The sequence below is a fragment of the Mytilus galloprovincialis genome, chromosome 3 (genome assembly GCF_965363235.1).
Source record: "Mytilus galloprovincialis chromosome 3, xbMytGall1.hap1.1, whole genome shotgun sequence".
NCBI classification, from domain to species: Eukaryota; Metazoa; Mollusca; class Bivalvia; order Mytilida; family Mytilidae; genus Mytilus; species Mytilus galloprovincialis.
This window is the reverse complement of record NC_134840.1, coordinates 53,031,861-53,059,320: the sequence shown is the minus strand read 5'-3', so window position 1 is coordinate 53,059,320 and position 27,460 is coordinate 53,031,861. Positions and strand designations below refer to the sequence as shown.

Genomic DNA, 27,460 nt, shown 5'->3' with positions numbered 1-27,460 from the left:
TAAGGTCATACAGTTTTAATTCCTTTTTTAATGTATCAATATGTATAACGAATTGATGAGAATGTCAACGTCACAAAAGCACTAGTGAAAATTAATCTTGATCAGGGTGATGTAATCATCAGTCTTTCTCTGCAATAGCTACTAAGTGTTGGTCTATTTCTTCTTCACTCAGAGTTCTAAAAAAAAATTAAACCATTGTTCATATGGAAACAAAAAAGCTACCAGCTGTAATAATAATATGCATGGCTCTAATATTTCTAGAGGGCCATTATTTAAGAGGTCAAGTGTACTTAAATGTAGTAAACATACATCCAGCTAGACTGATGTTCAAATTTAACAATTCCAACCAGTCGACAGCTGAGCTCCTTCAGAAATTTTCAACCCTCATAAAATTTGTAATCATACTCTTAAATTAAAACATTCATTCTTGACTAGATGATTGGTTGATTGTTGCCTGCTTAACTACCAGTGGCAAATATTTCATTCATTTTCAAGACAAGAATAATTAACATACAATCAACTACTGAGGATTCATTTATTTTCATGGGTACCAATTTTCTTAGTTTGAGTGTTTTAAAATTACTTATCTAAATTCAAAGAAACATGATGTTTTTGCCCCCATATTTATTTATACAGTATTTTAATATCATTGAAATGGAGATATTTTATATAGGTGAATATATGGCAGCCATAAATAATATTAATATTAAAGCCAAGAATTTGTCCATAAAATGATCAACTAAACATCTTGATCATAATTACCTGAATGATTTTTTATCAGCTGAGATTACCCCAACTTCTATTTCTGATGATTTAAAATCTGCAGACAAAACAGTTGACAAACATGTTATAGCCACCTGAAAGACATTTCATAGCACTTGGTTATCAGAATGTACAGAAAAGAAAACATACATAAAGAAGAAATATTCTGTGTTGTGTATTTCATTTTCTTCATGCAAAAATTATATAATTTATTTTAAAATACAGTTGTTGATGAAATATTGAAACCGTTTAAGCACTATGTTACAGCTCATGGCTTTGCTTGGTACAATCAAAATGCATACAGTTATATAGGTAAAATCCTTATTATCCCTATAAAGGTAAAAATATACCTCAACTGCTTCGTTAAATGTAAAATCTTGCTTCTTTTTCACTTTCTTTTCTAGAAAACTGTTGGCTTCTAATTGTTTTACACCAGCAGCTGTAGCTTTGTATCCACAGTAGTAACCAGCTGGGTCACACTTAAATATCTGTGGTCCATTCTCATCATCATATCCTAATATTACCATACCTTAAATAACAAATTAATAATAAGTGAAAATAAAATTTACAGGCACATTTTCTATCAATATATGATTAAAAAAAATAAAAATTTGTATTGTTTTATAATTTTAATTAAGTGAATTTAAAATAAATAAATCATTCTGGAATGAGATATCCCACCTAATCCTGAAATTTGAATAGTTTCCTTGATAGGGTTTATGAGCCAATATACCCTGTTAAAATCCATAAAAACATTATAATACTTTACACAAAACTTTGGTATAAACTACTGGAAAATTGTCACTTTAGACATAGGAAAAATTGTTATAACAAACTTACTGCATCCTAGAGGTCTCATTTCAGCACTTTGAGTATAGATCTGTGATATATCAGCTATTCTCTTACATAACATGTCTACTGGAATCTCATATCCATATGTATACTTCCATTTGGCAGCTTCATATCTTGCTCTCTGTACCTGAGATCTACTATCAGCTGTTGACGAAAAAAATATAAATTTCCATTTCTTAATACCTTGAGAATGGTAAAAGTGAAGCCACCCAAATTAGCACACATTCTATGTTTGCTGGTCATAACCATTGCTTATAAGTTTTACAACATTTGGTTGAAGCAAAGTAAGTTAGAGAACGGAAACCAATTTGACGACGTACAGACACAAGTTCTGCGGAAAAGGCAAAACTTAATGCCCTCATTGCCCACATCAAAACCTAAATAACTGAATTAAATTTGTGTCGGTTTTTAGAAAAAAAAGTAATCTCTTTCCTTTAAAAATTATTTGTTAATGTATCCTTACCAACCATTCCAGTCATTACACATCCTATATTTTCTGTAAGTTGAAACAAATGGGTGACTGTTGAAGCATCTAATAATTTATCCTGAAAAAAACAAAACAATGGTCCTTATCTTAAATGTTTTGTTTAAATAATGTAAGATAAATTGCTACTTGCTTAAATCATTCATTTATTTTCTCAATATAAATCTAATTTTTGAAGTTGTGTCCTACAAATCTTTGGGGGGGAAATGTTTTTGTAGCAGTTTTTCCTTTTTTTCCCAAGAAACGAAAGTTACAATTCATCTTATATAGAAATTAGACCCTTAAAAAATGCACTGATTGACAAATTTAAATAATTTTTTTTAAATAAATCAACATTTTTATGTATCAAGCAAAGGTCATTACTCTGCCAGTATTCATACAGTATACATGTAAATTGTACAATGTATCTTTGGCATAAAACAAAGATGTACATGTATGTACTGGGATATTAATACATTCACAAATGTAAACCTAAGGAAAAAGTCATTGTAATATATGCATTTAATTTTATTTCTCCCCATAATCTGCAAATTAAAGTTTAGACCAGGTGCTCCGCAGGGTGCAGCTTTATATGACCGCAGTGGTTGAACCCTGAACAGTTGGGGCAAATTTGGTCACAATATTCAAGCTTGATACTGTCTGAATTTGGATTGTGATCTAATTTTTGACATTATATAGGTTTTTGTCACAATATAAATGTGGTCAAAGATCTAACAAATCTATTGCACAATACTGTGCAATTGAAGATTTCTTCTTTAAACTTTTAAAAACAAGCAGTGTAAGGGAGGTAATCAAGTAATCAAATATATATATATAACAGTATTCTTTAAATTTTAATAGCATTACTTCCATTACACTGCCTTTAAAGTGTCTAAATTGTCCTTTAACCAGAAAAACCCTGGTTTTGTCCCTTTTTTGCACCTAATTGCTAAATAATTTGAGCCATAACCCCCCTAACCATCCCTTTGTAGTATGGAAACTAGTGGTATAATTTCAGGGAGATTTATATACTAAAACACAAGTTATTGACTGAAAACTACAAAAATGCTTTTTTGGGCCCCTTTTTTTACCCCTCACTTATTGAAACCCTTCTCCCACCATGGAGCAAGAACCCCAAAACTCAATTCAAGCCTATCCTTTGTAGTAAGAAACCATGTAGCATAATTTCAGAGAGATCCATTATGTAATCTAGAAAAATGCTTCTTTTTGGCCCCTTATTTCTTAATGTTCAGGGATATTAAAACCCCAAACTAAATCAAAGCCTTCCCTTTGTTATATGGAACCTTGTGGTACAATGTCAAAGAGATCCATACAGTTGTTCAAAAGTTTTGTCCCGAAACTACAAAAATGCTTGTTTTTGGCCCTCAATTCCTAGACTGTTTGCCGCATAACCCTTAAAATAAATATCAACCTTCTACTTTATGCCGGTATAAACATTGTGGTACAATATTAAAGCAATTTAAATACTTATACACAACTTATTGTCCTGTGGTTTGTGGTTACAAACATTGTGTTCAAATCTTATTGACTTTGATTACCTAATACTAAGGTTATTATCCAGAAACCATCCGTCTTCGGACGACGCAGTCGACACGGCCGTGATACATGTACCTATATGACCAAAAAATCTTTAATTTTTGCGGTCGTATAATAAAATACACAAGGGAAATCCCTAATTAACTTACATATTGTACCTTCCAATTTATAAAACTGATATAGTATACTTACTGGAACTTTTTTCTGTGTAACACAAACAGCACTATCTTTTCCACGAATAGCAACTGATGTTAACCCTCCTTGGTTAATAGCTTTAAAGGCATACTCTGTAAAACACATTTAAAGAAATTTACTAAAACTTTTATCAAATATCAAAAAGAATTTTTTTTTCAATACTGTAAATTCAGAAATGTTTTCTAATACTAATGACGTCCATAGGATGTGTTAGCCACACCTTCTACAGATGTATTGGCCATGGGACAATATCTTCAATAGTTTTTGGGGGGGAAATAAATTTTATTATTTATAAAAAGTAAAGTGATAAATACATGTACATTGTAGATGGTAATAACATATTATATGCTGTATTCACATTGTTAATTATGTTTTTTCTTATGTTCTGTTCACTTGGAATACACATTATATATATTAAACATGAACAATCGAAGAAGAAGAAGATATTTCTAATCGAATTATGGGCCCCAAAGGGCGTAAACATTACAACATCAATAATTTTCATAAAACAAAACAAACAATGAGATAACCAGGTGCTCCGCAGGGCGCAGCTTTATACGACCGCAGAGGTCGAACCCTGAACAGTTGGGGCAAGTATGGACAAAACATTCAAGCGTGATACAGCTCTGAATTTGGATTGTGATCAAATTTTTGACATTACATGGGTTTTTTTTACACAAAACAAATGTCAAGATTTTACAAATCAATTAAAGATTTCTTCTTCAAACTTTTTAAATCTAAAATTAAATAGTTGATCATGACACAGCATAGGTTTCTGACACAGAACGAATGTGGTCTAATGAACTTAAAAGTTTTTTTTTGCCTTTGAGCAATTCACTATGCTGTTGAAAATTAATCCTCTCAAAAAAATGTTTGAAGAAATTTTCTTTTTATTTATGAAATCTGAAATGAGAAAAATTTAACCCCCCGCCCCCCTTTTTTCACATCCCCGTTTTCCTTTTTCCAAAACTGATATCAATTCAAATTTCTAATGGAGTTTGCAACAATAACTACTCTTTTAAATACATCATAAAATATTAAAATGTAAAATAAAGTGCTTGTTATCACTGAATGGTAAAGATTGGTTGGTAGTAAAAGTGAATATACATTGTTTATTGTATAAAACAATAAAAAAAAACTTCATCAGCAACATTTTATATTGGCAAATTTCCAATGAAGTTATTTACATAAAGTTATTGGCAAATAAAAATAGAAAATGACATCATAGTCATGTCTGGCAAATGTCCAACATATATTATCTAAAAACATTTTAGATAAGATAAGGAAAAAAAGCTTCATCAGCAACATTTTATATTGGCAAATTTCCAATGAAGTTATTTACATAAAGTTATTGGCAAATAAAAATAGAAAATGACATCATAGTCATGTCTGGCAAATTTCCAACATATATTATCAACTATTATTCTATACAAAGAAAGATAACTCCAATTGAAAATTAATAGCTATTGCACAATATTGTGCAATTAGATATTTCTTGCTATTGTGTAATACTGTGCAATTGAAAATTTCTTGCTATTGCACAATACTTGATATGGAATCCTGATTTGGACCAACTTGAAAACTGGGCCCATAATCAAAAATCAAAGTACATATTTAGATAAAGCATATCAAATAAGCCCAAGAATTTAATTTTTGTTAAAATCAAACTTAGTTTAATTTTGGACCCTTTGGACCTTAATGTAGACCAATTTGAAAACTGGACCAAAAATTAAGAATCTACATACACAGTTAGATTTGGCATATCAAAGAACCCATTTATTCAATTTTTGATGAAATCAAACAAAGTTTAATTTTGGACCCCCATTTGGACCAACTTGAAAACTAGGCCAATAATTAAAAATCTAAGTACATTTTTAAATTCAGCATATCAAAGAACCCCAAGGATTCAATTTTTGTTAAAATCAAACTAAGTTTAATTTTGGACCCTTTGGACCTTAATGTAGATCAATTTGAAAACGGGACCAAAAATTAAGAATCTACATACATAGTTAGATTCGGCATATCAAAGAACCCCAATTATTCAATTTTTGATGAAATCACACAAAGTTCAATTTTGGACCCTTTGGGCCCCTTATTCCTAAACTGTTAGGACCAAAACTCCCAAAATCAAACCCAACCTTCCTTTTATGGTCATAAACCTTGTGTTTAAATTTCATAGATTTCAATTTACTTATACTAAAGTTATGGTGCAAAAACCAAAAATAATGCTTATTTGGGCCCCTTTTTGGCCCCAAATTCATAAACTGTTGTGACCTCAACTCCAAAAATCAATCCCAACCTTCCTTTTGTGGTCATAAACCTTGTGTTAAAATTTCATTGATTTCTATTTACTTATACTAAAGTTATTGTGTGAAAACCAAGAATAATGCTTATTTGGGCTCTTTTTTGGCCCCTTATTTCCTAAACTGTTGGAACCAAAACTCCCAAAATCAATCCCAACCTTCCTTTTGTGGTCATAAACCTTGTGTCAAAATTTCATAGATTTCTATTCACTTAAACTAAAGTTATAGTGCGAAAACCAAGAAAATGCTTATTTGGGCCCTTTTTGGCCCCTAATTCCTAAAATGTTGGGACCAAAACTCCCAAAATCAATCCCAACCTTCCTTTTGTGGTCATAAACCTTGTGTTAAAATTTCATTGATTTCTATTCACTTTTACTAAAGTTAGAGTGCGAAAACTAAAAGTATTCGGACGACGACGACGACGACGCCAACGTGATAGCAATATACGACCAAAAAATTAAAATTTTTGCGGTCGTATAACAAAAATATATTAATAAGTTTTTAATATTTAAGGCAGACTAAGTATCTACCACATGTACTAAGGGAAGTGCTTCTGTCAGACTTCCCCCCACCTCAGTAGTCATGGTGGTCATCATATCATTGTGACTCTACTCATACTCTAGCTAAAAATCCTATTTAACCACCGTGGGATTCTTTAGTTAGGTCACTGTGCCAATGTAACTGGAGAGCATGATTTTCATGGTAAAGACCGAGTGAAATTCACTCAAACCCTGGACTTGTGGGATAGCAGTCCCGAGTTTGAGTGTAGAATCATGCTCCCAAATTACACTATAAAAAGTCTTTGCAGGGTGTGTACAATGAGTCCTATGGACAGTATGTCTTTGCAGGGTATGGACAATGAGTCCTATGGACAGTATGTCTTTGCAGGGTATGGACAATGAGTCCTATGGACAGTATGTCTTTGCAGGGTATGGACAATGAATGTCTTTGCAGGCTATGGTCCATAGCCTGCAAAGACATTCATTGTCCATACCCTGCAAAGACATACTGTCCATGGGACTCATTGTCCATAGGATTGTCCATAGCCTATGGACAATGAGTCCTATGGACAGTTGGTCTTTGCAGGCTACGGAAAATATGGCTGACGTATCCTATGGACGTTGTGGAAGTGTGGATGTCAGGTCTCGAAAGGGTAAATACATGTATAATATTGTCTGTATGCTATATGCCCTCCTGGGGCCCTAATTTGGTAAATAAAATATTCTATTCTATTCTGTACATGCCTTCTTTATTATAATTAAATGTTCACAAATTCTTATGGAGATAAACAAAAAAGAACTTGTTCGGTGTGAGCCAAGGCTCTGTGTTGAAGGCAGAACATTGACCCATAATGGTTTACTTTAAGTCTTTTATAAATTGTTATTTGGATGGAGAGTTGTCTCATTGCCACTCACACCACATCTTCCTATATCTATGATAATAATAAGATATAATAAGATAAGATTCTTATGAAAATTTTGATATGAATACATGTAGATAACAATACACCTTATCGCTAATCCCAGCTGACCTGGCCGCTTGAACTTTTCACGTCAACAACAATCAGTTTTCCATTGTGGCGTCAGAAATTTTGTTTTATGACGTCAAAATTTTACGGGAACCTGTGTGATATCCAGTAATGGCGGACAAATAGCGATAAGGTGTATATGTTACAGGGAATTTGTGAAATCAGTGATTTTGTAAAATCACTGAAATACAAAATCACTGAAATTTCAGGGAATTTGTAAAATCACTGAACTGATTAGTGATTTTATAAAATCCCTGATTTTGACTAGTGATTTTATAAAATCCCTTATTTTGACTAGTGATTTTACAAAATCCCTGAAAATCCACTGATTAAATTCAGGGAATTTGTAAAATACATTCATTCATTTTTATTAAGAATTTCTGTGAAAAAAGACTACAACAGTAACACTCAATAAGTTTGAGGTTAATTTAGTCTTTATTTTAATATTAAGTGAGCGGTTTTCATGCACAAAACAACTGACATACTGTAGAACAATGGCTCAGGCACAAATGTCTTGAAATCAAGAGCAAACATACACACAAAAGTTACTTCAAATAATTGAGGTAAAATTAAAGTGCAACATATGGAACCAGGGAATATGATAAACATTTTGGATTATTTGGTCAATGAGCCACAGAAGGAAGACAAAACAAGCTCTTATAACTACCGTGTTTGAAAGAAAGTTACTGTTTATTATAGTTTTTCTGTATAATTACTGTAGAAAATAAAACCAATTATATCAATTTTTTAAATCAAATATAAAAACTGATCAGAACATTAGGTTGATTGCTGTCATTAGAGAAGAAAAACACATATGTAAGGTATAAGAAATTGAGTGGGTTAGGGTATGTGATCCAGTGGCAAATATTACATGCATATCAGATCAAGAGCATTTTATTGCTGCATGAAAAAGTGTTGTATTATTAATAATGTAGGTTAATCTAACCAAGCAAAAATAAACAAACTTTTACCTACTTTGATCATTTATCAGACACATGTATTCTATCACAAAGTAGTATAACTTTGAATAAGTTTCTAAAATTTCTCAACTCTTTTAATCCAAATAAAGTAAATATTTTGTTGATAAATGAAGGTATGAAGTTCTTCAATGTGAAGATTTGAAAAAATTGTTAAAAACGATATTCATCAGATGAAGATGTTTTAAAAATATTATGTATGTCTTGAAGACATGTACAGCATAGTTAAGAGAATTCACATATCAATAGCTTATAGTGATAGGGATGTCACCCAAACTTGTCTTGCAAAAATAAGCAAATTCAGAGTGGTCTAAATACCCGTTTATACCTTTTAGTCATTATCATTATACACAAGTTCTAGCTCATAGAGTTTATTTATTAAACAAATATATTTATAAATCATTAGTGATTATTCATTTGGTCTATCTTTATTGTCGTAATTTCTGCTTCTTGCTATGTTTTGATATAGTTTTAAAGCTAGCAAATACGAATACTCATAAAACTAGTAAATACACGGAGTAATGAATAAATACGGACATCAAAGCTGTTGTCTGTTCTCTCTCGTCATTGGTAGCGTGAATAAATGATCAATAGTAAAAATGATACTTTTATTAATAGCCGATATCTTTCCATATAAGTACAATATTCCAACGATAATATATAATAAACATACGGGACGAAACTACTAAAATAATAATCTTTCTCATGTATTTTCGTACGGGTCAACTGGGATTATCTTACATATTACAATGATAAATACGGTAAATAAATGCAAGGCATACAGCTAATGCGCTGCTTCTTACCTCTAGGACCCCCCGGGATGAGCCTTGCTGCAAACCAAACGTAAACACAGCAAAGACTAACGAACGTGACGTTGCACTGGTATTTATTTCAAATTACCGGAAGTAAATCTTCTAAGCAGGAAGAAAAACATAACGTAATATGCTTACATAAAATATAGGAGTCCTCGACTCAAAATGCTTATAATAATACAATCTTATGAATAATCAAATCTAGGCATATTAATTCTTCCAGTTAAGAGCTCGCAAATGAACACTTTTGGGTTCACGCTTAAAATATTGACCCAACGGTAACGTTCTGAACAATACATGACAAAGTTGCGCCATATACGACGTAATCGATACAACTAATAACATAAAGTAAAACGTACGTTAATTACTCATTCGTTATACTAAACACTAGAAATAACTTCTGTAAACTTATATAAACTCTCTTATTACAATAAATAACAATATTCTTTTACTTGGAAATAACCAAAACACACATTTACAACATTTATATTAAGAAAAACACATTTCTAATAGCATGTTATACTTAATTGTAATCAGGGATTTTACAAAATCCCTAGCTCTATTTTTAGTGATTTTGTAAAATCCAGAACAATTTCAGGGATTTTACAAACCACTGAAACTGTTAGTGATTTTACACAATCACTGATTAGTCCAGTGATTTTACAAAATCCCTGATTTTACAAATTCCCTGTAACATATACTATAGAATGTTTATTGAATATATATAGCAGCTAGCTTTTATTTTTTTATCATAGATATAGGAAGATGTGGTTTAAGAATTTATGTAGACCAAAGTTCAAAAAGCTTTAATGATGCTAACCTCTAAGTCTTGAAAGTGGTGTGTACTGAACTTATAGAGACGTATGTAAAGTAAAAATATATGTGATAATGTGGTTGTCACCCTCCCCCTTTTTTTCGTTTCTTCTTATCGAACCAACAGTATCCCTTACCAACTTGATAAAGTCGTCCTTCAGGAGAAAATATAGTAATATGTCTGTCGAAACCTGCACTGCTACCTCGAGACATATTTTTATGAACAAATGTCCATGAAATTATAAAAAATACCGGGTGATAAAGCTCTTTCAAAAGTGCTGACTTTACTGTCTGATTTCGTATTAAAAAAAAAACTAAAATATCATAGAGTAAATTGATAAAAAGCATCAAGCCGTGTTATTATATTTTTATTTATGTTTTCCATTAATATAAAAGTTTCAATTCAAACTGAATATTATTATTAAAGCTAGCCTTTCTTTTTTATCATTATTTTTCGTACCGGAAGTCAAACCTAGCTGGCAGCTCGTCAATCAATCAAAAAGTTTTGTTCCAAGGAAATCACAGGTAAATTGACATTTATTCATTACGGTTCACGTGTCACACACATAAATAAACTAAACAACTTTCTGTAATAGTGATAGTGATACGGTTCAGGCCGAGAATGAACAATAAGAGGAGTTTTACAGTAAAAAAAATAATAACATGAAACCTTCTCACAAAAGGTACTGTAAACTCTTTACTTAGTTATATGTGGCTGTCACATAGTAACATATTGTTACTGTTTTAATCAGCAATTATGTGCTTTTCCCCTAAAATGTCACATTTTTCAAACATATGGCGTGACAATACTGACATATTTTATCTTTTAGCCAGTGCATTATGTATTCACTTTATGGAATTAGGACCAATAATGACAAAAACTGAAATGGAAGAAAACTTTATATAAAACAGTAAAATATGCAAAAATGATGTAATTTTTTTGGGGAAAATATTCATGAGGTACTACATATTTTTTTGGGAAAATATTCATGAGGTACTAATGTTAATATGATGACAACACTGTATGGTAGGAACTTTTCTGGTTTATACATCATACAATGTCAGGGCCGTAAATTACATAGAGGCATGTAGGTAGTTGCCTCCTATTGCGGGCTGACAAAAAAAAAAAAATGGAAAAAAAAACCACTGAATAGAAAAAATTGGTTGAAATCATGCATTATTTTTATATCACTGGTTGTAAGTTAAAACAACAAGGTGGTTAATCATAATGGCATGCAGGTGTGTTCAATATTTGGATCTGAACGGTCGGTACCCAACTCAACTCCTTTGCACACATAAAATTTTCCCACCAAATACTGTTGCATCTGCATACATAGAAGTGACAATGTTGGGAATATTGAATGCATAAAAGTGCTAAAAAGATGGGATTCGTCCAGTTAGAAAAAAATTACCTTAGCATTTCACAAAGCCAGAATAAAACTTTTTGGTGTATACAAACATTGTTACGTTTTAATAATTTAAACTTGATAGATAAAATTATGAGTTATTGAGTATGCATTTTTATTTTAAGGTTTGAAAATTGTGTCTTTGAAACGAATTCAAAATTAGTTCGATTTGGACCACAAAAAATGACAAACTTCAGGGGCTTTCATTTTAAGTCTTTGCAAAATTTTCCCTTAACTTAAGTAAAAATATCCTTTTCTGCATGGAATGGGTCCAAAAAAAATTTTGCCCTGCTCCGCTCGGCGATAATAAACTGCCTCCCCTTACAGGGCAGGCAATTTACGGCCCTACAATGTACATTTTGTTCAGGTTTATACCCCCCTTGTTTTAGGGTTGTGTATAAAAAAATCAAAGTGCAATTCAAATATTAAAACAGCTAAGATCAATGAAGATAATGAATAAACTAAACAGGCAATTTTGTACATACATGGATACAATGTATACAATGAGAAACATCATTCACCATGTTCACAGCCATAATATTTATTGTAGCATTGCATTTATGTCAGATTCACCTGTAATGGAAAGGTGTACTGGAATACATGTAGGACCATGATTGTATTCTGTTTTTATTTCATATCTATAATAAACAAGTGCTTTCAGATGGAGGCATTTTTTATGTCATTTTGATCATATTTTAATTTAAATGTCCTCAATTTGAAACAATAGTCTGACAATATTTGGGTTAACACTTGAATTGTACATGCTGAATGTCACACAAGTACAACAACATGTAAGAATATTATTCATTGAAATTCAAATTTACGAAAACAGTCATGATGGTGGGGAGGACATGTACATAGTTTTCTGAATTCTAATAAATTTCTAAATGCATGATATGTTAACAAAAATGTAACTGAAGCTGTAAAATGATGTAATGGGTATATATTACATGTATTATATAGAGAATGGAAATAGGAATGTTTTAAAAAGGCAACCACCAGACTAAAGAGTAAAAAAAAACCAGCTGAAGGCCATCAATGGGTCTTAACACAGTGAATACATTCCTTTTTGAGATTGATCTATGAAATTCAATTACTGAAGATATTCTGAGAGATTCATCTTGCAAATTATTTAGTTTCTGGAAAACTCAAAAACCAAAGATGCTATATATTTTTTTTTATTGCTTCAAATAAACAAAAAAGATTCTAAACATATATTCATTAGATTAAATTCAAAATTAACATTTTTATACGATCGTAATTTTTTGGTCGTATATTGGTATGACGTTGGCGTCATCGTTGTCGTCCAAAGACATTTGGTTTTTCGCACTATACATGTAACTTTAGTTAGTAAATAGAAATCTATGAAATTTAAACACAAGGTTTATGACCATAAAAAGAAGGTTGAGATTGATTTTGGGAGTTTTGGTCCCAACAGTTTAGGAACTAGGGGCCAAAAAGGGCCCAAATAAGCATTTTTCTTGGTTTTTGCACAATAACTTTAGTATTTATAAGTGAAGAGAAATCTATGAAATTTTAAATTAAGGTTTATGACCACAAAAGGAAGGTTGGGATTGATTTTGGGAGTTTAGGAATAAGGGGCCAAAAGGGTCCCAAATTAAAATTTGTTTGATTTCATCAAAAAATGAATTATTGTGGTTCTTTGATATGCTGAATCTAAACATGTACTTAGATTTTTGATTATGGACCCAGTTTTCAAGTTGGTCCAAATTGGGGTCCAAAATTAAACTTTTTGTTTGATTTCAACAAAAATTGAATATATATTGGGTTCTTCAATATCATGAATATCAATGAATATGCTGAATCTACCATGTATTTAGATTTTTAATATTTGGGCCCGGTTATCAAATTGGTCCACATTGAGGTCTAAGGGGTCTAAAATTTAACTTTATTTGATTTCATTAAAAACTGAGTTCTTCGGGTTCTATGATATATGCTGAATTTAACCATGTAATTAGATTTTGGATATTGGACCATAATAGGTAAATGTCCAATTTAAAATTTTTAAGTTTTTAAGTTTAAGTTCTTAGACCACATTCATTCTGTGTCAGAGACCTATGTTGTGTCAACTATTTAATCACAATCCAAATTCAGAGCTGTATCAAGCTTAAATGTTGTGTCCATACATGTAGTTGCCCCGACTGTTCAGGGTTCGACCTTTGCGGTCGTATAAAGCTGCGCCCTGCAGAGTACCTGGTTTGCATTGTAAACATGGTACATTATTTTCTTTATAAATATTACATATACCGGTACACTGAAAACCATAAAAATGTTTTTGTTGGTCTTAGTTTATATCTTGACATGAATTACAGAGTTTTCTATGCATGTGTGAACTTCTTTTACAGTTATAACAGTAATCTATGCAATGAGGTTGCAAGTTATAACTCTTGTAAAGGTGAAATCTATTTCAATATTAAATGACGAAGATTGTCAGTTTTCTAGCCGTATATGTACATGTATGAATGTAGATTGTTGGTTTTTCCTAAATTTTTATAGATGCTGCCTTGCAAACAAAAAACTGGCTGGCATTATATGATATACATCGTAACATGAAGCTATTTTAAGGGCATTGAAAGTGGCACCCAACCAGCAAAAAAAAAAAAAAAACATTCATTTGTAGTCATTGTCAAAACTATATTCAAAATTAGGAAGACTATTGACTTAAGCCTAAAGTAAAAATAAATAAATTGCATAAAAGCACACTGTTCAAAACCTTAAGCACAATTTCCTGCTAGAAACTTGCTAGTGCTAATTAAATGTAACAGAAATTTCTAATTTTTTAATAGTATACCTTATGCTACAAAAATCTATTCATAATTCTGCAAAATGCATTTAACATCTGATTGTATTTTGTTAATGCCAGCTGTTATTCAGGATTTTGAATGTTAACATGCATCACATGCTATTAGACATTATTTTCAAACTGGATTTTTGAAATAATCCCTTGTATACACGTACTTAAATGTATATTTACATCACACACATGTCACAATGCAAAAGCTAAAAATTATGCTTGTTTTCCCTCTATTAGACATGGTTTAATTTGCCAAAGTCTTTAAACTTTCAATAATAATTATGGAGCAATATGTGCATGTTTCAATTCTTTTCTTTAAATTTGATATGTTTAAACTTTTTATACATAAATTTCTGTTTTAATGATGTAAATAACCATTTGGTTTGTTTTTGGTTTATTTTTTACTAGGGTGAAGTCAATGTTCTTGTTCTTCTCGACCCTAATCATGGATTAATTTGTGGGGGTTGATAATCTCAAGACATAGTACATGTAGTAGAGTTGAAAGTTACTGTTTGAGGTTGGCCTGGCTATGATGGTCATCATTAATACAATGTACATGTATTACAACAAACACATCTTCAATTGAAAATGTTAGTAATATCAACATTCAACTATATGTACATTTGTACATTATGCAATCCATTTCACAATAACAGTTTATGATTTATATGTATTAACCATTATCTCCATTTTTGCCCTGTGTTTTTTTATATGACTGTTTTGCTTAAGTCTTTACATCAAACACGCTGCATTTGTTTGCACCGGTTCTAACTTGGGACTCCTTTACCTGAAAAGTTATGCATACCTTTATGACATAATTTACAAGATGAAGTGGACCACCTGTATCCTATTATTATTAAAGCTCATCAAACATTTTTGTGATCGTCATTATGAAGGAAAAATTAAGAAAGAATTCCCTCTTTTTGACAACAGTGTTGATTATTACTTATTAGAATTTAATTTGCAGAACATTTCATGCAATATAGCATCGTATTTTTTTCAACCACACAGCGACACCCGACATGGGAAGGAAGTCTATTTTCACTCTTTCAAAAACTGAACTTACTTCTGCTCATATTGTTTTATCAGACAATCATAAAATAAAGTACTGCCCAATCAGATTAAGTCATTCATAAAAAAAGGCTGGTATATTTCTTTTAATCCCCTTATGAACAACATAACATCTCTTGAATTACCAAACATTAATTTCAAAAATGACATTACATAATGAATACCTTTTTACTTAATATACCAAGGAAATGACAGCTTTAACTTTAAGGTGATAATTTAGCTTATCTATCAATTTATTTCAAAATTTAGGTAAAAGGCCAAACTTGGATGAAAATAATTCGGAAAAAATCTTTGTCTTTACTACACTTCAATACCAAGTAACAAAATGAATGCATTCAGCCATGCAGACTGATCACTGCACCAGCGTTTTACTTAAAAAACTTGACTGTACCTTAGCCTTAATTAATTAATTCAATACATGTTATATTACAATGCTTTTGGTCATGCATTTTATAGGTCATACATTGTTTTGTATTGTCATCTTATAGTATGGATATCTGACATAATGATAGAAATTTGTCAATTATTGTATGTACTTTAACTTAGAATTGTAGAAATATTATTAATTATCATTTTTATTTAATTTAAGAAAACATTTGAAGTGAAGGTTTAAGGTATTTATTAAACAAAACCACATATAAAATGTAGCCACACTGTATTTAATATCTCTACTCTGTTTACCCTATCAAATACTTGTCTTTTTTGGGCTAAATAAAAATACATGTTACTGCTAACAATTTTGTTTTAAAATTTGTTTCTTTTTTATTATTGTTATTTTTTTGGCAATTTGGAAAAAAACAACATACAAAATCATAATCTAAATCAGTTTAATATATTATGATCATGATTATAAAGAATGAAAAAAACAGAAAACCAAAACCAAAAAGTTTTCAGCCGTAGTGCATAGTCTATAATAGACTATTTTCATATTACCGACTTTTGACTACGGTTTATATGATTTTTCGACAGGTTACCTATTACATCCTGGTACTCAGTCAATTAAGAGCAACGTAAAGGAGTAACATCAAACATTTAATCAGTGTGATATAAGGGGAAATTTACTATTTTTCGATGAGTTTGTTGTGTAAAGAAAATATGAAGCAGCATAGTTTCCCCAAGAATTGTATCAATTAAATGTTTGATGTTACTTAGAACTTTACGTTGCTCTTAATTGACTGAGTACCAGGATGTCATAGGTAACCTGTCGAAAAATGATATAATCCAGAGTCAAAAGTCGGTAAATGTAATGTGAAAATAGTGTATTAAGATACTATGTTAGCAGAAAGGCAGTCTTGACATGTATTTTCTGTTTGCCTTTCAAAACTGGTAAGTGACAGTATTTTGGTCACTTTATTGCACCCTTTCTTTCTATATGTATATAATGTTTTGTAATCACCTCCTTTCACTTTATTTATTGTTTAAATCCTAATTTCATATTATACACTATTTTATATATATATATCAATAGTTAATTGACGGTATAAATTATTTTGTACTGTGTAATTCTGGGCTTTTCAGAGACATACGATTACGTCTTTGTATTGTCTAGATTTTTTCTGTTTTATTTTGTTTTTATTTGTGATAACATGTTACAAGAAATTAAATAGCTTCGTGTACATTAATAGATGATTTTAAATCAAAAAGGTAAACATTCTTGTTTTTGTTTTAAATACAGATTTAAAACATGACACATGTTTTATTTGTAGGGAACATAAATCCTTGTAAAAACAATTTTATGGTCATTTTGTAATACAATTATTGGTAGACTCTAAATCAGTAAGCTCTAAAGGTTAATGAAATAATTATCTTCAAATTGAAAATTTTTAGGATTTGTGTGTGTCAAATATTATCAAAAGGTAAGTTAATAATCATAATTATTAAAAAAAAAAAAAAAAGCTGTTTAGTAAGGTAGAGGAAGCAATGATATTAGACGGGGACTTTCTATACTAACTACTAGTAACAGGTTATCATTTCAACTTATATGCATCATTTCTTGTGCTTGAAATTTTTAATAATTTCTATGTTTATTCTATATTCTAATGTTTTGAGCAGTGCATAACACTTTCTATTCAATGTATTTTGTATAGATAGTGACTATTATTAGTGTTGTGCATGGCGCTGTACATTCTTTTGAAAATGTGATATTTTCTTTCTAATAGGTAGTCTTGTGCACGGCATAGAACAATAAAATATGGAATAAACATGGAATATATTAAAAATCTCACGCACAAGAAATAATGCAAATTCCATAATTAAATATAATTCCAAGTTGAAATAATAGCCTTTTTAGTATAGACTGTCACTGTATTAGATAAATGGTAGAGAGTAAATTGATATAAGGAACCGGCATGAAGAGGATAAGTGAGGTGAGGTGTCTGTACACAACTAGTCTCTATGACACTTAAAATTGTAAATTATAAGTTAAAACTATTTTATGCATTTGCAGGCTTTTTTTTTTAACGAAAACCTGGTCAGGTTATGAATCATTAATAAGCACTTATTTATCATGATTAAGAGTTTTGAATTGACTTATATATTACTTTTAAATAACTTGAAATAAAGATATATATTTACAGTACATATTTTAGAATTGGTAAATTATTGAATCCTGATAAATAACCTTTTATAATTACTGCAGTCCAGTAAGCTAAACTTTATGAATATATGTGGAGTTTATGAATTCAGCTTAACTGTATATAAATATGTGAAGTTCAACAATAAAGCTAAACTATGTAAATATGTTAAGTTCATGCATTTAGCTAAACTGTGTAAATATTTGAAGTTCATGCATAAAGCTAAACTATACAATGCTATGTACATATGTGAAGCTCATGCATAAAGCTTAGCCTTATAGATATGTGGAGTTCACACATAAAACATAACTTTATAGATATATGTGTAGTTCATGCATAAAGCTAAACTATATACAAATGTGGGGTTCATGCATTAATAAAATTGAGAATGGAAATGGGGAATGTGTCAAAGAGACAACAATCTGACCATAGAACAGACAACAGCAGAAGGTCACCAACTGGTCTTCAATGCAGCAAGAGTATCCCGCACCCGGAGGCATCCTTCAGCTGGCCCGTTAAAAAATATATACTAGTAAGCTTATCTTTATAGAAACATGAATGTGTAGTTCTATATAGATATGTGGAGTTCATGCATTAAGTTCGATTATACAAAATGTATAAAAATGTTGAGATGTGGAATATTTGCCAATGAGACAAAAAAGATTCACTAAAAGACAAAAGTGTATACAACTGCAGAATGTTGCAGTGAGTTATAACAAGTCCTGGGATAACAAAATGTAAAACAGCTCAAGAGAAAAAAATAATGACATAAAACAAAACGATATGAAAGATGGCAACCAACAACTATTAAATAGGTCTTTGGACAGGCACATAGAGAATAAGTGAAACATGTTTGTGAGTGCTCAACCTTCCTGCTAACATACATGTAGGACAGTGATGTAACAGTACCTCATTAGAACAAACTGTGAAATCTGGTAAAAACTAGGAATATTTTGTATAAATGTGCATTATGCTATTTTATGATACATTTGTTAATGAAAAATAACTGGATATATTGATTGAAAAAAATGTTGTTGAAACCCTATCATTTGTTAATACATGTATTACTTAAATTTAAATATTATTGTGCTTGAGAAGGAGAATTTGTGTATCACTCAGTTATTTAATCATTGAGTCTTCCAAAACCCACTGCATTCAGTGTGGTATATAATTACTAATTTACTTTTGGCCAATTTATTTTTATATTTGTGCTTATGAAATGAAGGTAAATGAAAATGTCATTTAAAGACAGATCCTTATATTTCATCTTGCCCGTAAGTGTATTATTTCTCTGGCATTGAGAATGATATTACATTCATGTATACATGTATATAGTTGAGAGGTTTCAAATATTTACACTTAATGTTTAACTTTGTTTATAACTCTGAGATACAATGTCCCTCCCAAGGCTTATTTGTCAAGATGTTACAAAAGATGTCAGATAAAAGTGAACATGCTGAAGTAACATCTGTTTCTAGTTGAATAGATTTTGATGAAATTTCTTATAATAATTAATCAGTTTTCTATACATGCTATATACATGATATAGGAATGTATAAAAAAAATATATTCATCAATAAAAATAGGCACATCAAGAGATTGAAAATAAAATTCTAGGTATTCATATGCATATTTCTGAGAATTTACCAATTTGGTTTTTATCTTTTATTTTGTATTAAGTTTTAAGATCCTGAGACAGCTAAAGTCAAAATAATTTTATTTGTAAAATATGTAGATTTTGAATTCTGATTATATGAATGTTCAATAATTTTTTATTTATTGACTTCAAATTTCACAAGTCAGGGTCTTTTATATCCAGTTATATGGTATGGGTTTATCTCATTGTTGAAGGTGACTTTATATCCACTTCATTCAACCTCTTGTGAATATAGTTGTCTCATTGGTCATTAATCACATCTTCTTGTTTTTGGGGTAAAGATTGCATGTAATGCAATTAAAACCCAATGTTATTGACTTGATATCTAAATCTTCCAAGGCTTATCACTACTGTTGATACACAAAATATTGTGCATTGATCGAAACATTCTATACATCCTATCAATGAACATTTCCAGAAATTCTTCAATGTACTATACATGATATCTGCTCAGATATTCAAGTCACAAAATGATGTTACACCTGTCGAGAAAATAACACTTGCTTTTGCAAGGTGCAGGAATCTAATATCTGTTCTAAAAATATGAATGATGTCATTGTTAAAGTCATCTTTGAAAATTGGAGTTATCTCCCATTATTTAGAATTGACTCAACTACAACCAATGCGTTATTGACAATTTTTAAAATATTTAATTTCACTTCCTACTGATAAATTAACACAATTTTTACCCTCCTGTGCTTACAAGCAATTTGATTTATATATGTATGTACATAATCAGTGCATATATTTAACTTTGTCTTAAAATTCTCTTTTACAGGGCAGCTTCTGTTGCCATCATGTGGTTTGTTATCTTGGTTATTATAAACGTCATATTGCCATGTGTTCTGGGGGAGGAATCACAGTCAGGAGACGGCACCCATTGGATGGATTTCTGGGTTGTTCGTCTTCTATTGAACCTCTTAGGCTATGCAACAATATTTGTACCTGGTTACTTGTTGATGAGATACTTGAGGAATATCAGATACAATGAAACAGCTGGTAAGATATATATATAGCCATTCTGAACAGTGTTCTCCCCAGGTCCTTAAAGCACTGTGGTACTATTGTTCTATATTTCTACCATGGTGGTATCTTCTAGGATTTTAAAATAAAATGTATAGGGCCCACGATGCTTTATTGTTTGGAAAACCAATTTTATATTAATTTCTATGGAACTTTTTGAAAATGCTGGGGAGAACACTGATTCAAATTTTCACATTTTAATGGATGGCATAATTTGTTGACATTTTAATTAGCACTGTACATTTAGATTTTTTTGGTATCTAACAACTATATATGGGGAACTTTATGATTGGGAAAATATAATGAAAAAAAAATTGTACATTTACATGTACATGATTTTACCTTTTACACATATCAAATCAGTTTAATAATATTTTTTTGACAAGATATTCTTGGAGGAAGAACATTAGTATTTCATTAAATCATACTCCTTCAGGCAAAGTTGATCTGTTAGATGGTTTTATTCTTGTTATTTATAAGCCTTTTTGGTGCTTTGAACTTTTAGTACAGTTAAAGTATTAATTATAAATAAACATATCAATGGTAGAAGAGAGGCTTTTATTTTCTGTGGAAGTGTAACATAGTTCTATGTAGAAAAGTAAAACTAATTTCACAAAATTGCTAAATGAAATACACCTCCCAGTCGACAGAATAATACATTTCCCCAACTTCTTGCAATGAGCATTCTTGATGAAATCTGACCAAAAAAATATGTACAATCATGCAACAAATTGCACTGAAAACTAATATTTTATGAAAAGATTATTTACAACCTTTTGGTTTTATTCAGGAAGTTCCATACTTAATGAAGGTGGAGAAATTGGTAAAGGTAAATTTTCAGAACAAATCATTTTACTACATGTATTTATTTCTGATTGTTTTAACCTGTTTATTTTGGTTTTTTGAAGGATTGAGACTTTTTCATGTCAATCTTAACTGACCCAACTCACCATTGTCCAAACTCTTGATCTACATATTAACTTAGTGTTAGAGCTCTGATGTAGTTATTATACTTAGTAAAATGCATGTTTAGGTTTCTCCATTGTTTATAAATAACTGAGTATCTTGATCTTATTCTATAATCATTTGCCTGTATTTATAAGTATTTGTAACACAACTTTTAGCCTCAATTAAAAAAAGTTAATGTCACAATGAAAGAATATTTTTTCCCAATGATTACAGACAATATGTTATAAAATTTCTGTAGATCTTTCTGATGATTTCTTAAAGTTTTTTTTTTTAAGAGAGAGGTCAACATATCTGACCTTTTCCATAACAATACAGAATATTTAAGATTTAGTTGAATTTTGCTCAATGAACAGCACATCACTTGTTGATATTAGTCATGAAAATTATAGATTGACCAAGAATGACAAAATAATGCATTGTTTACATTGATTGAAAAAAGAAATGAGCTACTTGTAAATGAATAGAATTGCAATACACCCTATGTCAGGACAGAACATTTCTTGTAATACATTGTATGTAAAATTTTGTCGTTTAAAAACCATCTCAATTGTTTCTCAAGTAAACTACCTGTATTAGTATTCGGAAATTGACTATAAATGACAAGAAGATATAAAGAATAACTACAAGTCACCATGATGGCAAACTTATTTGTTTTAATATAAATTCAGAAATTATTGGTAAGGTTTTTATCATTGCAAAAAATGTGACAGAGTTGTAAACACAATAATTTAAACTCGCATTTTGAAATAATTTTATATGAATTAAACAGGATTTTTCTTAAAATCGTAAAAATTAAAATTGCATTTAAGTCTAAAATGACAAAATCGCAATAATAAATGCACACAATAATTTCTGAATTTACAGTATTAAATTCTATTACAAAACTTGTTTATATCTTTTCAGCTCCTTCTTTTCTATCCAACCTGATAAAACATTGCGTGTTTGGAAATGATGACAAAGTCAGCTTGGAGAGCGCAGAAGAAGGCGGGGAAAGTCCTTCAGGGACAGAAGAATCTCAAAATCCAATGAAAAGGGGTTTTACTCTGGTCTTTTGTTTAGTTGGCCTACAGGGGGCTTATCTGACATGGGGTGTACTTCAAGAAAGAATAATGACTTTCGAGTATGGGAAAGAGAATGGCCAAGGTGAATTCTTCAAAAACTCTCAGTTTTTAGTTTTCATCAATCGAATTCTAGCATTTATCATTGGAATGACAGTAATATTTTTCAAACGACAGCCACATCATACAACTCCACTATATAATTACTCATTCAGCTCATTTTCAAATATTATGAGTAGCTGGTGTCAGTATGAAGCACTAAAATTTGTTAGTTTTCCTACACAGATTCTAGCAAAAGCATCAAAAGTCATACCTGTTATGTTAATGGGAAAAGTTGTATCTAAAAGAACATACCAATACCATGAGTATATAACTGCTGGTATGATATCAGTTGGTGTAACATTGTTTCTTCTGAATAGTGGTGACGTGACCAGGCACAAAGGAAGCGTCACAACAATATCTGGAGTTATACTACTGGCAGGTTATATGGCTTTCGACAGTTTTACATCAAACTGGCAAGGAGAGTTGTTTAAACGTCACAAGGTTTCCTCTATACAAATGATGACAGGAGTCAATATGTTTTCCTGTTTACTAACTGGGGTCTCACTATTAGAACAGGGAGGGTTTTTTGACTCATTTGCATTCATGGCAAGACATCATTTATTTGTTGTTCATGCAATTGTTTTAAGTCTATGTTCAGCTGGTGGGCAGCTATTTATATTCTACACAATTTCACAGTTCGGAGCTGTGACATTCACAATAATAATGACTTTACGACAAGCCTTTGCTATCTTGTTATCATGTGTTATATATGGACATCCTGTTACCTTTATAGCGTTGATAGGTATAGTCATTGTATTTGTTGCCTTATTTTTACGCATCTATGCAAATCAGAAAAAGAAATCTCAAAAGCCAACTGCTTCAACAACAACAACTTCAAAGGTCTGAAAAATCCAATATATTATTTTTGAGTGGAAGCTTTATATATTTTAAGGTATAGTTTTAGTAAAGTAAAACTATCGAGATTAAAATTGATAAATTTTGAGTGTAATTTTATGAGAAATCTGCAGTCTTCTTTTGTAATGTTTAACTATTGATACAAAAAGTTTTTACATGTACATTTTGAGTGTTTATTTTTATGAAAAATTAGAAGTCTTTGTTATGTTAAACTATTAAGACAAAATAATACTCCAAATTGACAACAACACTTCAAATGGTCTACAATTTTATTTGCTATGGTCTACATGTTTCGCCTGCAAGGCAGGCTTCATCAGGACAATTTTTATACAGAAATTAATCTCTGTAGTACTCAAAGTGGTACATTGAATTTGACATCGTCATGGTGAGAGAAACAATGAAAAGTGAAAGTAGCAATACAGAGTTATAAATAGATAAGATAAATATAGAAAATTACAGTTTGTTTACAATGTAACTTGAGTTCGTTTTACTATTATATGATACATGAAATTGTTCTAAAGGCTTGGTATCTAAATGGATGAACTTCCCATGGCTCAAATTAATTTCTGTATAAAAATTGTCCTGATGAAGCCTGCTGTGCAGACGAAACATGTAGACCATAGCAAATAAAATTGCAGACCATTTGAAGTGTTGTTGTCAATTTGGAGTATTATTTTAATGTTGCATTTATTTGCATAATTTGACAACCCTGCATACCAAGGTATCCACTTCAGGGACTCTATCGAAACGATTCACACAGGCGTTGGTTCACCACATGGAGTTTATATTAAGACAAAAGTTGTAACATTTATATGAGAAATCTGAAGTCTTAAGTTTTGTTATAGAGTTGAGTTATTAATAGAGTTTAGTTGCACTTTAGAAGGTGAAAAATACTCTGACGGCTAATTTCTGCATTGCTTGTTTTTGTTTATAATCAATTGCTCATATTTAAATATAAACTCTAAATCCAATTTTTTTATTCTTCTACAGGAACATAATTTTTATTCTTTGTAATATTTGAGAATCACATATTTGATAGAATTTTGCTTTTGTATTTGATTAAGGCATTCAAATGGTGTCTGCTTATTGTGAACATTGATAAATAGCTAAAGTAAAACCATGACGGCATTTTCTGTCGAATATTTCTGTATTCATCAGAAAAAAAATCAATATGTGGTCAGTTTTAATCTATTGTTTAAATTTCTACATTCCTTTACAACAGACTTGCATATTTATAATTAATTTGTTTGATGTGTCTATTAACTTTTGATAGTTGTGAATAGAGTAGATGTGTTTTTTTTAACCTTGATATTATTTTGTTTGGTCATCTAATTTTAGGCATCTATGATTGATTATTTACTGGTGTACATGTTTGTCAGAATGATATAAAATTGTATGATGAAATTACTTTAAAACACTGAAGAACCAGCTGCTGTATTTTAATAAATGGAGATGTGGTGTTATAAGTCAATGAGACAGAAATTCAATGGAACAAAAAGTCAAGAAATATAGACAAAATGCTCTTTGAAAAATGTTCTTTAGGTCAAACCTTGAATGGAGCTATATTATGTTTAGGGCATTTCCTTAGAAGTCTGTCATTACTTAAATTTCAACCATGAATGAATACGGAATCAATACTGAATCATTTCAGTATTCTCACATTACCCAATGGGATTAGCTTAAATATCAAAATTTAAGGGAGATTTTCAAGGCAAAAATTCCTTGTCAATCCTGAAAGTAGAAATTTAAAGAACAAATATTAGAGATATTTTGATCTACAAAATGTTAATACAAAACCTAAAATTAGGTAGTTTTTTCCTTTCCTTAATATGATAATCAAAACTATCATGTTTTAAATGAATATGTGAACCTCTAGTTGATTTATTAGTTGAACATGTATATATTTTAAGGAGTATACACTTGATGAATTGTTATCTTGTATAATAAATGGAGGGGCATTTTTTATATATATATATATATAAACCTTTAAAAATGTAAACTTTAGATTTCCAATGTATGCTAACTTTCTCTTTACCTCCCTCTCCATATATTGGCAATATTTGGTATTCAAATATCTAAAAGTTATCTATGGATGTTATACAATTTTTTTTTTATAATTTACCCTTTACCTCCCATATTAATTATCCATTTTTGATATTCAAATATTAATACCCTGTTGTCTGTGAATCAATCAGGAGGATACCATTGTCATCCTTTTTTCTATTATTTTAGTTTGGGTAATCTCTTCAAAATACATCCAGGTGAAAAAAAAAATTAAATGCACGAAAACCATGACTGCCTTATATAATTTATGCATAAAGGTTGATGGACTAGTTTTTTCTTGGGAAATTTTGTCAAATTTAGTTGTTGATATATATTTTAAAATGTTGTCTAAATAGAAATAAGAGATGACTATTGAAAAGAGAAAATCATATCAAATTTGTCAGTTCATTTATAGATAAATATCTGACACAAAAGTCACTTTTAATAAATTCATTCAAACATTTTAATTTGTTTCCATACAGTACAAAGTAAGTGTGAACTTAAAGTTGAATATCAACTTGCTATGAAACAAGGGGGGGGTGTTTTAATGACCTTGCCTACCCTTGAGGGTCTTGCACAGTCAGTTAGGACTTGCTATGTTATAGCTTCAGTGGCAGTTACAGAAAATTCCATAAGTTGGGGTCCATTGACTGCGTAAGAGGGGCCCGCTCCAGTCATGCATCAGTGATTCCCTATATAATCAACCAAATTTTTCCCAGAAAAGTGGGGGAATTTGAGTTTTATTGCAATCATAAGTTCAGCTATGAAAAATTCCATACAAACAAGCCTGTTTGATTCTTAAAATATAATTCTGACTGTGATGGTGATATGTTTTGTTAGTGTTAGTTGCCATGACATGTCATTATCTGTCTTTCAATAGATTTTAAATGTTTCTCTTTAAAAAAAAGACCAAAAAAGAATGTTCCAGGAGTAAATGCTCCTTTTTATTGTGTTTTCAATTTGTCATTAGAGAGCAAAGGGATTTTGATATTTATTATTTAATTATTTTAGACATTTAAAAAAAAAATATTTCAGATAAATCAAGTTTCTTAAACAAATTGTTATGCTGGCATTTGTAACTAGTATGTGACTTTTTACATTGGAGTCAATATTTTTCATTCAACTATTGTGGAAAGATGTTCCTAAATACTATAATGATAATGAGTCAGCTAATGATACCAGTTAGATACATTAGGTTATAATACTGTGGATTCATTATTTGTTGGATATTAATTTTCGTGGGTTTCATGGGAACAGGTGAACAACAAATTCAAATGTTCAACAGATTACAATTTTTCAATAGGCTTTGTATGCAGAGATTGGCAAAACCATGAAAAGGCCAGTTTTACTCAATCAACGAAAATAAATGAACCCACAGTACATGCTTTGCGTTAGTGAACCAGGCTCCTTGAAGCCTCTAGTGGATCAATTTATTAGAACTGTTACAATGAATCTTTTTAATATGATGCTATTGCGTCCTGTTTAAATCCATTATTATTTTTGTTATACATATTTTATGAGATTATTTATACTGGCTGATCTGTTATTAATACTGTGGTTTTGAATTGTAAATTATATAACTGTGGTTGATTTGAACTATAGGTTTAATATTAAAATGGGGAAGAA

The 27,460-nt window shown here is 30.5% G+C and overlaps 2 protein-coding genes across 10 annotated transcripts; one reads left to right on the top strand and one right to left on the bottom strand.

The window, feature by feature from the left end:
- Window positions 1–10,566, bottom strand: LOC143068295 (proteasome subunit alpha type-6-like). The gene is made up of 7 exons (XM_076242230.1): window positions 10,400–10,566; window positions 3,827–3,921; window positions 2,078–2,159; window positions 1,603–1,758; window positions 1,113–1,291; window positions 763–857; window positions 1–176 (listed from the first exon to the last, which is right to left on the bottom strand). Exons 1-7 carry the CDS (start codon window positions 10,473–10,475, stop codon window positions 119–121), a joined length of 741 nt encoding a protein of 246 aa, XP_076098345.1. The 5' UTR covers window positions 10,476–10,566; the 3' UTR covers window positions 1–118.
- On the top strand, window positions 10,287–27,460 carry LOC143068293 (adenosine 3'-phospho 5'-phosphosulfate transporter 1-like). 9 transcript variants are annotated; one of them, XM_076242222.1, is made up of 5 exons: window positions 10,709–10,787; window positions 16,144–16,168; window positions 20,563–20,783; window positions 21,598–21,636; window positions 22,680–27,460. In XM_076242222.1, exons 3-5 carry the CDS (start codon window positions 20,582–20,584, stop codon window positions 23,780–23,782), a joined length of 1,344 nt encoding a protein of 447 aa, XP_076098337.1. In that variant the 5' UTR covers window positions 10,709–10,787; window positions 16,144–16,168; window positions 20,563–20,581; the 3' UTR covers window positions 23,783–27,460. The 9 variants fall into 9 exon arrangements, with proteins under 9 accessions (XP_076098343.1, XP_076098337.1, XP_076098339.1 ...); XM_076242223.1 differs by lacking the exon at window positions 10,709–10,787 and adding an exon at window positions 10,816–10,945; XM_076242228.1 differs by lacking the exons at window positions 10,709–10,787; window positions 16,144–16,168 and adding an exon at window positions 10,287–10,310.